The sequence below is a fragment of the Mustela putorius genome, unplaced genomic scaffold (assembly GCF_011764305.1).
Source record: "Mustela putorius furo isolate JIRA1106 unplaced genomic scaffold, ASM1176430v1.1 tig00000827_pilon_pilon_pilon, whole genome shotgun sequence".
Taxonomy (NCBI): domain Eukaryota; kingdom Metazoa; phylum Chordata; class Mammalia; order Carnivora; family Mustelidae; genus Mustela; species Mustela putorius.
The window spans coordinates 1,262,147-1,278,017 of record NW_025421489.1 but is presented as its reverse complement, the minus strand read 5'-3'; the positions used below and the strand labels follow the sequence as shown (position 1 = coordinate 1,278,017).

The 15,871-nt window shown below is 39.0% G+C and overlaps 1 protein-coding gene across 1 annotated transcript in view; it reads left to right on the top strand.

Moving 5' to 3' along the window:
• MYO3A (myosin IIIA) overlaps window positions 1-15,871 on the top strand; it is a 232,753-nt gene that overhangs the window by 142,881 nt on the left and 74,001 nt on the right. Inside the window, exon 21 of the mRNA XM_004757631.3 lies at window positions 15,249-15,402. Coding sequence (XP_004757688.1) covers window positions 15,249-15,402 — 154 coding nt within the window. The remainder of the gene's footprint in view (window positions 1-15,248; window positions 15,403-15,871) is intronic.

Genomic DNA, 15,871 nt, shown 5'->3' with positions numbered 1-15,871 from the left:
AAACTCTTCTAAGTGAGTTGCAGCTGAAAAATGTATCCTTAATTCTGTCAAAGTTTTTAATTCAACGAATAAGGTGTTCATGGATCAGCTTTCCCTATTATGTTTGTATTGGCGTCATTTGGGGATGTCTACTCCCATATTTTTCCAGAAGCTTTTAGTTAGCAGCTCAAAGAGCAGCAAACAAGTAGCTCCAAGTCTGGTAAGGGAGGCCTCTCTCTCTCTCTACAGGAGCCTTCACACTGGCTGTTAGCCAAGATTCTGCTTCTGTCACACGGACTGTTAGCCAAATTCTGCCTCTGTTTGCTTGTTTTGTTTGTTTTCTGCCTTTCTTCAATGTGAGAGAGAGGACACCGGTAATCAAAGTGTGATAGAAAGCTTGAAGTTGTCTTCAAGTTGGAATCAAGCTGATGCTGTAGTTGGTGGGTTTTGTCTGTTCTTTCAGTCGGGCACTACGGTGTAACGATGGTGGTGTAGCCCATTCAAAAGAAATGAACCCTGTTCCCTAGAAGTTTGTTTCAAATCAAGGGGAATGAACAACCAACCATTGATGAGTCACCAGTGGGCATCTGTTTGAGTTGGAACAAATGCCATTGTTCTTTGGAGCCCGTTAGGTATCCTACAAAGTGTTGTTCTAGAATCTTGAAGATTCACTCTACTTGCTTCTACTCCTACTTATACCAAAGGGGAACATTCTTATCCATTACGGGAACACATCTTCCTGGCTATTAATGGAACTAAAGTTCATTTTTAAAGTGAGCTATTAATATTTGTTCCGTAGAAGGATGTACATATATCATTTATATATCTGCCCATGGGTTTAGAATTAAAATTTGGAAGTCATTTTATAAGCAGGAAACCATTGACAGCACATAATGGAAACAAGAACTGCAGTTACGGCTCTGGCTTCTCTTGGAGTAAGTAATGTATATGACTTTCCTCTCCAGCTGTTCATAGCCTAAAGTTTGAAGCTTTTGAGATGTTGAATATGGGCTCCAACACATAACTTGTGGCAATTACAAAGAACAAAAACCCATCCATTATACAGTATCTACACTTTCAACTTTTTTTTACATTACAAAGTAAAAAGAGTCAGTCATCTGATTAAAAAAAAAAATGTGGGGGTAATTCAAATAGATCCCTTATGAATCTCTTCAAGTTGTTTTGCTTGCAAAATGGATTTCTTCCCCATGAAACAAACCGTATGTGGGCAGTGGTGCTAGCATTAGTCTTATTTTAGCTCTCCAAGTAATAAAGGCCATTTTATAGGCATTTTCTTTAAGCATTAAAACAGCCATGCATTTAAGAAACCTTTGATACAGCAATGGACACCTGGGTGGCTCAGTCAGTTAAACATATGACTTCGACTCAGGTCATGATCTCAGGATTGTGGGATTGAGCCCCTCCTTGGACTCTGCTCAGTGGGGAGTCTGCTTATCCCTCTCCCTTCTCACTCCCTCCCCCTTACCCCACTTGTGCTCTCTCTCTCTCTCTCTCAAATAAAATAAAATCTTCAGGAAAAAAAAAAAAAAGAAAGAAACCCTTGATACAAAACATCTTGCTGTTTAAATGCTTAGCCAAGGTTTGGGTTATTATTTGAGATCACATACAAATGTTCCTTAAACTTCTCACATACTGAGCGAGTCTGGAAGTTGATATCCAAGTGATTGGGTCCGTGTGTGGAGCATCCCTACAGCAGCTCGAAGCTCTCCTGCTGGCTCTTGGCAGGCTGCGTCCTGGGCTCCTGTGTCCCCCTCATCCCTTGCCCCACATCCGTGCTACACACACAGTTTCTCTTTTATCAGTGAAGTTGGGTCAGCACCGCTAATGTGATGTGAGGATTTGTGGTACTTATTTTGATAATTTGGTATTGTTTTCAAACTTTTTAAAAATATTTTCATGGGGCACCTGGGTGGCTCAGTGGGTTAAAGCCTCTGCCTTCGGCTCAGGTCATGATTTCAGGGGCCTGGGATCAAGCCCCACATCTGGCTCTCTGCTCAGCAGGAAGCCTGCTTCCTCCTCTCTCTCTGCCTGCCTCTGCCTACTTGTGATTTCTCTCTCTGTCAAATAAATAAAATCTTTAAAAAAATGTTTAAAAAATAAAAAAATATATTTTCATTATGAAATAAAATAATTTTTAAAGGAATATATGATTGGGAGCATAGATCTGTTCAACGACTCTAGTTTTCTTCATGTCAGGTTCGAGCCTACTATTGACAAAACTGATCCTTATAAGCCAAAAACTGTCACCTGCCAGTAGAATATAAATTTGTAAGATCTTTTATAGCTTTTGAAGAGTTTTCAAGAGTAGTTATCCTATACAAAAAGTGCCTACGTTAGAATGTTCACCTTAGGGGCACCTAGGTGGCTCAGTGGATTAAAGCCTCTGCCTTCGGCTCACGTCATGATCCCAGGGTCCTGGGATTGAACCCCGAGTCAGGCTCTTTGCTCATCAGGGAGCCTGCTTCCTCCTCTCTCTCTCTCTCTGCCTGCCTCTCTGCCTACTTGTGATCTCCGTCGTCAAATAAATACATAAATAATCTTTTTTAAAAAATGCTCATTTGAAAAAAAAAAAAGAATGTTCAGGTTAACATACATTGTTTCCTTTTTTGTTTTTCTGAAAAAGGAAGCTGCTCTAGGAAGCACCATTTAAAACTTTTCCCCCAAATTTCATTAAATATATGTAAAATAAAACAAGTATGTTTTATTACAAATTATCCAAAATAGTTTCTCAATAATTTACTTGCCGATTTCTGAATCAGTGATCTGTGTCTTCCCAAATTAATGATGTGGCTTCCCATTAACATTTATGTAAAAATCAATAGGATCATTGAGATCTGCTTTGGATAGAAAGCACAGGAGGAGACAGATTTCAAATCATAATTATTATTTTACATCAAGAGTTTAGATTTTTAGAGGGCGCCTGGGTGGCTCAGTGGGTTAAGCCGCTGCCTTCGGCTCAAGTCATGATCTCAGGGTCCTGGGATCGAGTCCCACATCGGGCTCTCTGCTCAGCGGGGAGCCTGCTTCCTCCTCTCTCTCTCTGCCTGCCTCTCTGCCTACTTGTGATCTCTCTCTGTCAAATAAATAAATAAAATCTTTTTTTAAAAAAAGAGTTTAGATTTTTACAGCACACATATCACTACCTTGTTTTCTTCGTTTTTAGTTTTTACAAGTATTTAGTTACTTCAGTGAAATGTTCCTACTAAAAATACTGTGTGTGTGTGTGTGTGTGTGTGTGTGTGTGTGTATATATATATACATATATAAAGAGAGTGAGTGATAAAGTAAATGTGGTAAAATACTAGCAGTTGGAGAATTGGGGGAACTTTGGGCACACGGGAGTTCTTTGTACTATTCTTGCAACTTTTCTTTACATTTGATCTTACTTCAAAATGAAAGGCAGCGCAGTTTCCCTTTTCACTATCATAAAAACACTCAACTCACCTTGAGTAGTGATAGCCCCCTAAATCCTAGATTTTCGACCTTTAAAATGTTTTTCCTAGAATGAAGATTATTAGAATGAGTAACTTCTTCTCAATGGTTTCTTTCCTCTGGGGGCAGTGTTTCCATAAATGTGAACACTCATTGAGCAGTTGGTGAGTAAGAATTCTTTTCCTAAAAGGCAGACATCAAGGGATAAATGTGTTTATCTGGCTTCCTCCCCCTCCACCCGCCCCTTCCACATGTTCCATCAGCGGAAGGTTTATGCATTCATTCATAAGTTTCACAACACATTCAGGCAGTTTGGACATTTTGAAATGTTTGAACCAAAAGAAACCTAAGTAGATCATCTATATATGACAGATAAAAATTACTCCTTGTTACTTACTCAGAGTCACAGTCTGGTGAAACAGAGCCTGGACCAGAATCTGGAAGTTCTACTACATATCTGGGGTTCTTCTCACAAACAAACAAATAAGCAAAGTTGAGAAGAACCAGGGACCTAACAAAATAATATCTCATGTGGAAGAAAAAGGTGCTCTGTTGATTTGAAAGAAAGGAGAGAGGAAGAAAGGAAAAGAGAGAAAGGGGCAGTCTTTCACATGATAGGCCAAAGGGGTTCCATGCAAGACAGGAAGAAGGAAACTGGAGAGAGCATCAGCACTGGGGCAGGCAGTGTTGGTAACAGAGACTGGGACACTGGAGGAAGCAGAAACCATCTGAAAAGAAGGACATGGAACTAAGGAACAATTGAAAAAGAAAATAGAGCACCAGCAAAGAAATCCTAGGATGTGACTTCAGGGTTACAGTGAAAAGGCAGAGAGGCTATTCGCTGTGCCCTAAAGGACTGGGACCCTACCTTTTTGTCTTCATGTCTACCTTAACCAGGCCCACCTTCTCTTAAACATACATGTAGTAGGTGTTCCACGGATGTCTGAGGAATGTCCGTATGTGCTATCTTCTACGATGGTCTATCCAGAATGCTGCAAACCTAAATGGAATCTTGATATCATCCCTTGATATAAATCCTGTATTAAGTGGACTGTCCTTCTAAAAAGAGATACTGATTTATGACTTCCAAATTGCAAACACAAGAAAATAAATATTGATGATCATCTATACCAGCTGTTTAAAATACTTCTAGTTCTTAAATAGTTGAAACTATGGAGCAGTGTCAAACAATAGACTCACCTATGACCTCATTTCACAGGTGTAATTTCAGTGAAGGACTCCATTGCCCCCTGTTGTTACATATTCCCACCTTTCATAAAAGAAAAATATCATCTGAGCCAGATTGAAGCGAAGCCCTGGTGATTTCAGGAAAATCTTTTGGGAATTTCATACTTAGATCAAACTCCCAGATGGTAGCAGAAAGTATTCTCCCACGGCTTAATGATGAGGTGGTGCTGATGCAGTCTGCCTGTTTTCACAAATATGTGAAAATTAAACAATGTTTTCCTGAGCAACCAATGGGTCAAATGGAAATGGAAAGAAAAAATCAAAGTACCTTGAGACAAATGGAAATGAAAACACCACATACCAAAATTTAGGGGATGCAGCAAAGGCAGTTCTAAGAGGGAGTTTGTAATGATGAAACATACATTAAGGGGAAAAAAAATCTCAAATAAATAAATTGAACTTTATACCTCAGTGAACTAGAAGAAACAAGCTAAGCTCAAATTTAGAAGGAGAGAAATAACAAAGATCAGAGCAGAAATAAATGAAGTAGAGACTAAAAAGACTATAGAAGAGAATAATGAAGCCAGGAGTTGTGTTTTGGTTTTTTTTTTTAAGATTTTATTTATTTATTTGAGAGAGAGAGCAAGAGAGCATGAGAGGGGAAAAGGTCAGAGGGAGAAGCAAACTCCCCATGGAGCTGGGAGCCCGATGTGGGACTCGATCCCAGGACTCCTGAGTCGAAGGCAGTCACTTAACCAACTGAGCCACCCAGGCGCCCTGGAACTGTGGTTTTTTAAAAAAATAAATAAAATTGACAAATCTTCAGGAAGACTAACCAAAAAAGAAAGAGAGAGGACTGAGGTAAATAATATTAGAAATGAAAATGAAGTCTTTACAGTTGTTATTACAGAAATACAAACGATTATAAGAGACTACTATGAATACACCAACAAACTGGAAAACCTAGAAAAAATGGACAAATTTTTAGAAACACAAAACCTAACAAGACTAAATCATGAAGAAATAGAAAATATCAACAAGTCAATTACTAGTAATGAGATTGAATCAGTAATTTAAAAATCTCCCAACAGAGAAAAGTCTAGGGCCATATAATTTCATTGGAAAATTCTATCAATGAATTATTAAGGATTCATAATTAATAATTAACCAGTCTCAATTAATATAATCAATCATATAATAGTTATTTTAATTAGTATAATTGATAATGAATAATATTTTATGACTATAATTATGGTGATTAATGTTCATATTGATAACATATTATACATAATTATTTATTTATTTTTCAATTAAGAATTAATTAATACCAGTTCTTCTCAAACTCTTTTGAAAATATAAAAGAGGAGGGAACTTCAAACTTACTTTATGAGGCAAACATTACCCTGATACCAAAACCAGGCAAGGACACTATCAGAAAAGAAAATTGCAGACCAATATTCCCGATGAACAATAGGTGCAAAAGTCTTCAACAAAATATTAGCAAACCAAATTTGACAACCCATTAAAACTATCCCATACCATAATCAGGTGGAATTTATTCCAGGGCTACAAGGATGATTCAGCAGACACAAATCATTAATATAGTACACCAAATTAACAGAATGAAGCAGAAAAAGCAGTTGACAAAATTTAAAATCCATTCGTGATGAAAAAAAAAATTCTCAACAAAGTGGATATAGAGGGAACATACCTCAACATAATAAAGGCCATATAGGACAAATCCACAGCTACCATACTGAAAGGTGAAAGCTGAGAGATTTTCCTACATGATCAGGAATAAGACAAGGATGCCGGCTGTCACCAGTTTTATTCCACATAGTATTGGAAATCCTAGCCAGAGCAATTAGGCAAGCAAATGAAATAAAAGGCATTTAAATTGGAAAGGAAGAAGTAAAATGGTTTCTATTTGCAGATGACATGAAATTCCATGTAGAGAACTCTGAAGACTCCACCAAAAAATTGTGAGAACTAATTCAACAAATTCAGTAAAGTTGCAGAATACAAAATCAGCATAAATCATTCATTTTTCTATACACTAACAACAATCTATCGGGAAAAAAATTAAGGTAACAGTCCTATTTATAATAACATCAAAAAGAATAAAATACTTAGGAATAAAATTTAACCAAGGAGGTGGAAGAGCTGTATACTGAGAACTATAATACATTGAGGAAAGAAATAGAAGAAGCCATAAATAAATGGAAGAATTAATATTGTTAAAATGCCCCAAACAATTTAGAGATACAGTGCAGTCCCTAACAAAATTCTGATGGCATTTTTCACAGAAACAGTACAAACAGTCCTCAAATTTGTATCGAATCACAAAAGACCTCAAAAAGCCAAAGCAATCTTTTTTTTTTTAAGATTTTATTTATTTATTTGACAGACAGAGATCACAAGTAGGCAGAGCGGCAAGCAGAGAGAGAGGAGGAAGCAGGCTCCCTGCGGAGCAGAGAGCCCGATGTGGGGCTCCATCCCAGGGTCCTGGGATCATGACCTGAGCTGAAGGCAGAGGCTTAACCCACTGAACCACCCAGGCACCCCAAAGCCAAAGCAATCTTAAGAAAGAACAAAATTGGAGACACCACACATCCTGATTTCAAATTACATTACAAAGCCATAGTAATCAAAAGAGTGTGGTATTGGCATAAAAACACACATAGATCAATGGAACAATGTAGAGAACCCAGAAATGAACCCAAGCATATATGGTCAATTAATATTTGACAGGGGTTCCAAGAATACACAATGGGGAAAGGATTGTCTCTTTAATAAATGGTTCTGGGAAAACTGGGAGGCCATATGCAAAAAAATGAAATTGGACCCCTATCTTACACCATGCACAAAAATCAACTCAAAATGGATTAAAAGACTTGAACACAAGATCTGAAACTGTGAAATTCCGAGAAGAAAACATAAGGGATAACTCACTGATACCATTCTTGGCAATGTTTTTTTTTTTTTAATTTATTTGACCAAAGAAACAAAACTAAACAAGTGGGACTACATCAAACTGAAAAGCTTCTGTGCAGGAAAGGGAACCATCAACAAAATGAAAAGATAACCTATGCAATGGGAGAAAATATTTGTCAATCATATATCTGATAAGGGGTTAATACCCAAAACATATAGAATTCAGACAACTGAAGAGCAAAAGCAAAAACAAAAATTCTGATTAAAACGTGGGCAAAGGATCTGAACAGACATTTTTCCAAAGACACACAAGTGGCTAACAAGTACATAAAAAAGTGCTTGACCTCGTTAATCATCAGGAGAATGCAAATCAAAACCACAGTGAGGTATCACCTCACACCTGTTAGAATGGCTATCATTTAAAAAGATAACGTGTTGGTGAAGGTGTAGACAAAAGGGAATGCTTGTGCCTTATTGGTGGGAATATAAATCACTGTAACCACTATGGAAAACAGTATGAAGTCTTCTCAAAAAATTAAAAATAGAACTGCCGTATGATTGAGCAATCCCACTTCTGGGTATATATCCAAAGGAAATCAAAACAAGATCTGTGAGAGATGTCTGCACTCCCATATTCATTGAAGCATTGCTCACAATAGTGGAAACAACAACAATGGTTTCTGTCAAAGGATGACCAGATAGAGAATCTTACACATACACACACATACCCCACATACCCCGTGGAATGTGTTTAGCCATGAGAAAGAAAGAAATCCTATTAATTGCGACAACATAGATGGAAACTTGAGGGCATTATGCTAAGTGAAAATCAGAGACTAAAATGGTGGTCACCAGTGCCTGAGAGCTGTGGGAAATGGGGAGATGTTGGTCAAAGAGTAAAGTTTCAGTCTGAAGACGAGTAAGCCCTATGGGCCTAATAATGGACAGTGTGGTGATTACAGCCAATAAAACTGAACCATATTCTTGAAAATTCTTAGGAGAATAGATCTTAAAAATTCTTACCACAAAAAAGAACTAGTAGTTAGTGATGTGACGGAGGAATTAGCTGACTCTATGGTGGTGATCATTTTGTAATATGTAAGTATGTCAGGTCAGTACACAATACAGCTTAAACTAACACAATGTTATATGTCTGCTATACCTCAGTGAAGCTGGGGGAGGAAAAAGAAGATAATTTCCCCAGGAAAGACACTCAGAATCCAGCTTCAGGAATGAATTCCTTTTTTTTTTTTTTTAAAGGTTTTATTTTTAAGTAATCTCTGTACCCACTGTGGAGCTCAAATTTATAACTCCAAGATCAAGACGCATATTCTCTGCTGACTAAGCCAGCCAGACGTCTTCAGAATGAACTCCTAAGGAAGACAGTTAGTCCATGACCAGGAGAACATGTAGAAACAAATGCAGAAGAGACAAAAGAACAAAAGTTAAAAAGTTAACCTGACATCAGGATGTTCTCAGAGAAACCCCTTAGCTTTTCCTCTGTTTTAACTCTGATCTCTTCCTTCCTGAATCTTCGGCGATATCACAACAATGGATGGTGGTGTGATGTTACCTCTGAGCCCAAGAAGAAGCTAAATGATGGTCATGGTTATCCGTTCCAGAATAATAACACTCTTCATAGTAGCCCACGGGCATTGTGTAATATGTGCCAAGCATAGACATATGTTGTTTCCCTCCAAACCATCCTCTCAAGTAGTTTAAGATCCAGTCAAAGAAATGCAACTACAACAATGCGCTATCATTTTCATTTCTCAAAAATACCAGAAAAGGTTCCTTAATGAGAATATTCAGTGCTGGCAGGGATGCAGCAAGTGCCTACACACAGGAGTATATGTGCAGGGCTGATTAGAAAGCACCTTACTGCAAGCTTTAAAATAAATCAGTCTAGAAATGCTCATCATGAGCCTGTGAAACATTCACAAGTTGACCAGCTAATCTGTGCTAAAGATAAAATCTGAAATACAGAGAAACTTGGTGCCCAACGATGTACATCACAGCACTATTTAAAATGGATAGGGGGTGCCTGCCTGGCTCAGCTGGTGGAGCATGGGACCCTTAATCTCAAGGTTGTGAGTTCAAGTCCCATGCTGGGTGTAGAGATTACTTTATAAAAACAAAAACAGAGGCACCTGGGTGGCTCAGTGGGTTAAGCTCGGGTCATGATCTCAGGGTCCTGGGATCCAGCCCTGCATTGGGCTCTCTGCTCAGCGGGGAGCCTGCTTCCCCCTTTCTCTCTGCCTACCTCTCTGCCTACTTGTGATCTCTCTCTCTGTCAAATAAATAAATAAAACCTTTTTTTTTAAAAGCCATTCACTTAATAAATAAATAAATAATATAGTTAAAGAGATAATCTAAAATGTCCCCAAATAAGAGAATGGAATAGAAAACTACAACATATCTCAGGTAGCCAGTCAAATAATGTTCATGAAAATGTATTAATTACATGTTTTCCATTCCATTTTACCAAAGCAAATAAAGTAAAATTAAAATTGAATACATAGTATGACTTTTGTTATCAGAAATATTATGCATAGAGAAAGACTAAAAAGATTCCACTAAATGTTAAGCCAGTATTTAGAGGTGATGAATTTATATGTGAATTTTGAGGTCTTCATGGTTTTTCCATATTTTTAATTTTACATGAGCATGTATTACATTTATAATCAGAAGCTGAGAATTATGCATGCACACATGATTTATTGTTTCCACCCCAGTCTGCCTTTCTCTGGAAAACAGCTTTTTAAAGTGACTTTAACAAAAGAAATCCAGAAAACTCATGTATTCCTTTGTTGGGGCTGCCATAAGATATCACAGACCTTGGAACTGAAACAGTAAGTTTATTTCCTCACCGTTCTGGAAGCTCAAAGTCTAAGATGAAAGCAGGGACAGGTTTGGCTTCTCCTGAGGCCTGGCTTCTGGACTCACAGATGGCCGGCTGCCTTCTCCCTGTGATCTCCTGTGACTTTCACTCTGTGCAGTCACCTCCCTGGGGTCTCTTCCCTTCTTTTTATTTTTATTTTTTAATTTTCAGCATAACAGTATTCCTTGTTTTTTGCACCACACCCGGTGCTCCATGCAATCCGTGCCCTCTATAATACCCACCACCTCGTACCCCAACCTCCCCCCACCACACTTCAAAACCCTCAGCTTGTTTTTCAGAGTCCATAGTCTCTCATGGTTCACCTCCCCTTCCAATTTCCCTCAACTCCCTTGTCATCTGTAACTCCCCTTGTCCTCCATGTTATTCCTTATGCTCCACAAATAAGTGAAACCATATGATAATTGACTGACTCTGCTTGACTTATTTCACTCAGCATAATCTCTTCCAGTCCCGTCCACGTTGCTGTAAAAGTTGGGTATTCATCCTTTCTGATGGAGGCATAATACTCCATAGTGTATATGGACCACATCTTCCTTATCCATTTGTCCGTTGAAGGGCATCTTGGTTCTTTCCACAGTTTGGTGACCGTGGCCATTGCTGCTATGAACACTGGGGTACAGATGGCCCTTCTTTTCACGACATCTGTATCTTTGGGGTAAATACCCAATAGTGCAATTGCAGGTCTCTTCCCTTCTTAGAAGAAAACCCGTCCTATGGGATTCCAGCCATGCCCTTATGACCTCATTTGACCATAATCACCTCCTGAAGAGCCCTATCTCCAAATGCAGTCACATTGGATATGAAGGCTTCAACATATGAACTTGGCTGGGGCAGGAGCTGAGCAGGAGCAGTTCAATCCCTAACACAAAGTCATTTATTTAATACGCTCAGGTCTCCCTAGATACTGAGCTCAAAAACAGAGAGGTGAGTAAAAGTGCTTGTCCTCTTGGAGTTCCTATTCTAACAAGAGAAGGAGAATAATAAACCAGGAAAAATGCCAGAAATACTGTGAAACAATGTGAAACATGGCGGCGGAGAGATAGGGAGTGACCAGCTGATGAATGGTGGGGCGGGGGGTGGGGGTGTTGCTGAATTAGTCTGGACCTTGGAGAAAGGTCTCCCGAGGAGGTAAGAGTCCATCCTCTACTGAGTGACAGTCTGTGCCCAGCGGTGGAAACCAACGTTCCCATCCACCTTCCAAGCCACGTGGAAGCTTGCAGCCTCTCAGCCTATGGGAGCCACCCTTCCACACAGAAGGACTCAACTTCGTCATCTAGAATCTCTCCTGCGGGGACGCTGTATAGCCCTGTGTCATGGCCAGAGCTGTGCAGGGGGGCCACCTTCACGGGCTTCCTTGCCACGTGTCCTTTTCCCAACTCACCCTGAAAACTCAGTGAAAAACAAGCAAGCCCTGGACTCAGGCATGAAGCCTCCTTAACACCCAAGTCTTCTGATTTCCCTCCTCTCCTTGATTTATACTTAAATAATTATTCATCTGCCCTTCTCAAAAGGGAACTCAGGCCATCCGAACAGAGCAGAGATAATATATGCTAAGCAGTCCTTTACTGAAGTTAATAACTCCACTTATCTTCTGCTCTAAATGTATTTTTAACATACAGGGCATAGCAAAGGACTTTCTTAAGAGTTCTAAGAGCTTCGTTGCTCCACTTACGCTTAAAAACAACTAAGTATTTTGAGGTCATACCCTCTACAAAAATACATAATCGGTTGTTCTATGCAAGCTCCTTTTACTCAGAATGCTTTATAACTCCTCCATAAAAGCATGTTCTGTCCTTCGGTTTGTCTGGAGTCCCTAATACTTACAAGTATCTTCAAGGGGAGCCCATTGTTTCCCACGTTACTCATCTCTTTCCTGTCTGACCTGCCACAAAAGTGTTCCGTGGATTTTGACACAGGCAAATAGAAATGACAAATGCACTGATTGAGACCTTAACCTTGTGTGCTTTCTATACAAAACATACAAAACCTCTTCTGAACTTCGCGGTTGTGATTTAAGCTGTAATGTGCTGTCAGCTTGATACGTCTACTAGCCAAGTCATTCTGGGTCTGCATATGGCTCCCAAGGTTACCTTCAAATGCAAAGGCTGTGAAACTTCCAGACATTGTTTCCATTTTGATGTACTGGAAAAACCAAATGGCTTTCAGGTGGTCTACTTTTCAGGCCAAGGGGCACTGCCAAATTTTTACGTATTAGTTTTTTTGTCTTAAAAATGTACATTTCTTTTTCCTGGTGACACCCTTGAAATTAGATTTCAATTTCAGAAGTCTTCAAAATACTGGTTATAAGTTTAAGCTTATTAAGTGCCCCACCTGCCACTGGTTAAATTCCTCCACAGAGTTGCTGGAAATTGATTATCTTTCTCTGAACTCCATAGAGTACGTTGTAAGTATTGTTTATTGTATGTTACCTTGCATTTGAGTTTTTATTTACTAAACTTATCACTCAAGTTATATCTTAAATCCACCTGAGGACAGGGAGTTTGTGTTAAACATCTCTTTATCACCCATCACGATGCCTTTTTATAAGATGTTCAGTGAAAATATTTAATGAATTAAGGACTATATTAAAATAATGAAGGGGCCCCTGGGTGGCTCATTCAGCTGGCGTCCAACTCTTGGTCTCAGTTCAGGTCTTGGTCTCTGGGTTGTGAGTTCAGGCCTGGCATGGAGCCTCCTTAAAAAAAAAAATTTTTAAGTTAAAATAATAATGAAAATACTCTGTCATTTTATAGTTCTGAATGGTGCAGAATATTCTGCCCGAGGCAAGAGTTATTTCCTACACTTCCCAGTGATAGCTGCTTTATCACCTGAGAACTGATGAGGCCCTGCACGGGAGCATGACTTCAAGTCTCCCCAGGGTCATGCATGTCCTCTAATAGCCTGAAGCACTGGGGTAGGGGCTCAGTGTGAGGGAAGAGTCATAGGAATGGAGCAACAGCACCATTCTTTTTTTTTTATTATTATAAGATTTTATTTATTTATTTGCCAGATAGATATCACAAGTAGGCAGAGTCAGGCAGAGAGAGAGGAAGGGAAGCCGGCTCCCCGCTGAGCGGAGAGCCCAATGCGGGGCTCGATCCCAGGACCCTAGGATCATGACCTGAGCCGAAGGCAGAGACTTTAACCCACTGAGCCACCCACGCACCCCAAGAGCACCATTCTTCATGCCCATTTGGTAAATTAGATCGTCAATACCCATGTTGCCTGGGCCCAATCTTAACACTAGTTGTTATTCATCCTTTTTATTTTATACAACTTATGGTATACTCAATAACAACTAGTTATTAATGTACCAGATAGACTTACTTTGTTAGATGGAAATTGTTTCCTCCATGTGATAAATGAGACGGTGGGAGATTATAGAGTCAAAAAAATTTTTAAAGAATTATATGGCCAGTTAAGAGGCAGAACCTAGATATGAACCTATGTGTTCTTGGTTCTAAATCCACTGGTCATTCCTATGACCCACGGTTGTCCACCCTATTAACAATGTAAATGTCATCATGACTGAGAAGTTAGTTAAATGTTCTTGAGAGATCCATTTCTTTTCTTTTTTTTTTATTATTATTTTTTACTCCATTATTTTTAGATTTTATTTGTATTCAAGTTAGTTAACATGTAGTGTATTCTTAGTTTCAGGGGTAGAATTTAGAGATTCATTGGTCGTATCTAACACCCAGTGCTCATTAAATCAAGTGCCCTCCTTAATGCATATCCCCTGATTACCCCCCAACCCACTGCCCCTCCAGCAACCCTTAGTTTGCTCCTTATAGATAAGAGTCTCTTGTGACTCATCTCCCTCTCTGTTTTTATCTTATTTTATTTTTTATTTATTTTTATTATTTTTATTTTTTCCTTCCCTTCCCCTATGTTCATCTGTTTTCTTTTTTTAATTTAATTTTTTCAGTGTTCCAAAATTCATTGTTTATGCACCACACCCAGTGCTCCATGCAATACGTGCCCTCCTTAATACCCACCACCAGGCTCACCCAACCCCCCACTCCCTCCCCTCCAAAACCCTCAGTTTGTTTCTCCGAGTCCATAGTCTCTCATGGTTCGTCACCTCCTCTGATTTCCCCCAATTTACTTTTCTTTTCCTTCTCCTAATGTCCTCCATGCTATTCCTTATGCTGCACAAGTAAGTGAAACCGTATGAATCTGAAACTAGATCAAAGGTTTAAATTGGGGATATATAACTCTAAGATATACCTAATTGATATTCTATAAATTCTGGAGCGTAACTTTATTACTGCTCGTTACCAACACATTCTCTTGCATTTTGAATACCTCAGATGTCTGTAATTCTGGTATAGAGACTAGAAAATTTTATTATTACCAAGTCACCGATGACTTTAATGAACTAACAGTTTTAGGGAAAGAAAAATAAAATGATAGCCTCAGTTTAAGGGCAATGTCATAGGAAGCAATTTATTATAATATGTGTAAAAGAGAGTTTGGGGTAATTACTGTCAAGCTACCTATCAAAAATTCACGATGTCACAATTCACATATTTTTTTTTTAAAGATTTTATTTATTTATTTGTCATAGAGAGAGAAGCGAGAGAAAGCACAGGCAGACAGAGTGGCAGGCAGAGGCAGAGGGAGAAGCAGGCTCCCCACCAAGCAAGGAGCCCGATGTGGGACTCGATCCCAGGACGCTGGGATCATGACCTGAGCCGAAGGCAGCCGCTTAACCAACTGAGCCACCCAGGCGTCCCATAATTCACATATTTTTAAGTGAATTTTTTCTATGTGTCATGTCCTGTTACAGAATGAATACCTAAATGAGGGTGTTAATGCCAGAGTGATTGAATATGAAGATAACCTGCCCCTCCTAGATATGTTTCTGCAGAAGCCAATGGGTCTGCTATCCCTACTCGATGAAGAAAGTCGATTTCCCAAGGCCACAGACCAGACTCTTGTGGGTGAGTTTCAAATCCAGGATGTCTGCTTCATTTTGTGTTGCAGTCATCTAATGTTTTGAATGACTTAAAAATATAGGTTTTCAATTATCTGGGAGAAAATAGCTATCACAAAGTCTGCATATGTAACTTTAAAGACGAGGCTCTAGGTCTCATATCTGGACCAGTGAATGTTTAAAATAGGATGGAATATTTAGTGATGAATTAAACTAGTTTGATATTGGACTTTTCCTTACAGTGGTAGAGCCTCAGTCATAGGATCTTATGTTAGAAATAACCTTAGAAATTATCAAGCCCCCCTCCTTAAAAAAGGAACTACCCAGCTCCAAATTAGAAATTGGAGGGCAGGGCACAAGGCCAGCTCTGGAATTTGAAAAGACATAGCTAATGAGAAGGAAATCAATTCATCACTTGACTAACAGAGGCAAACAGCCTCCAGTACCTTAATAATTTCTAAATTACAGTACATTAA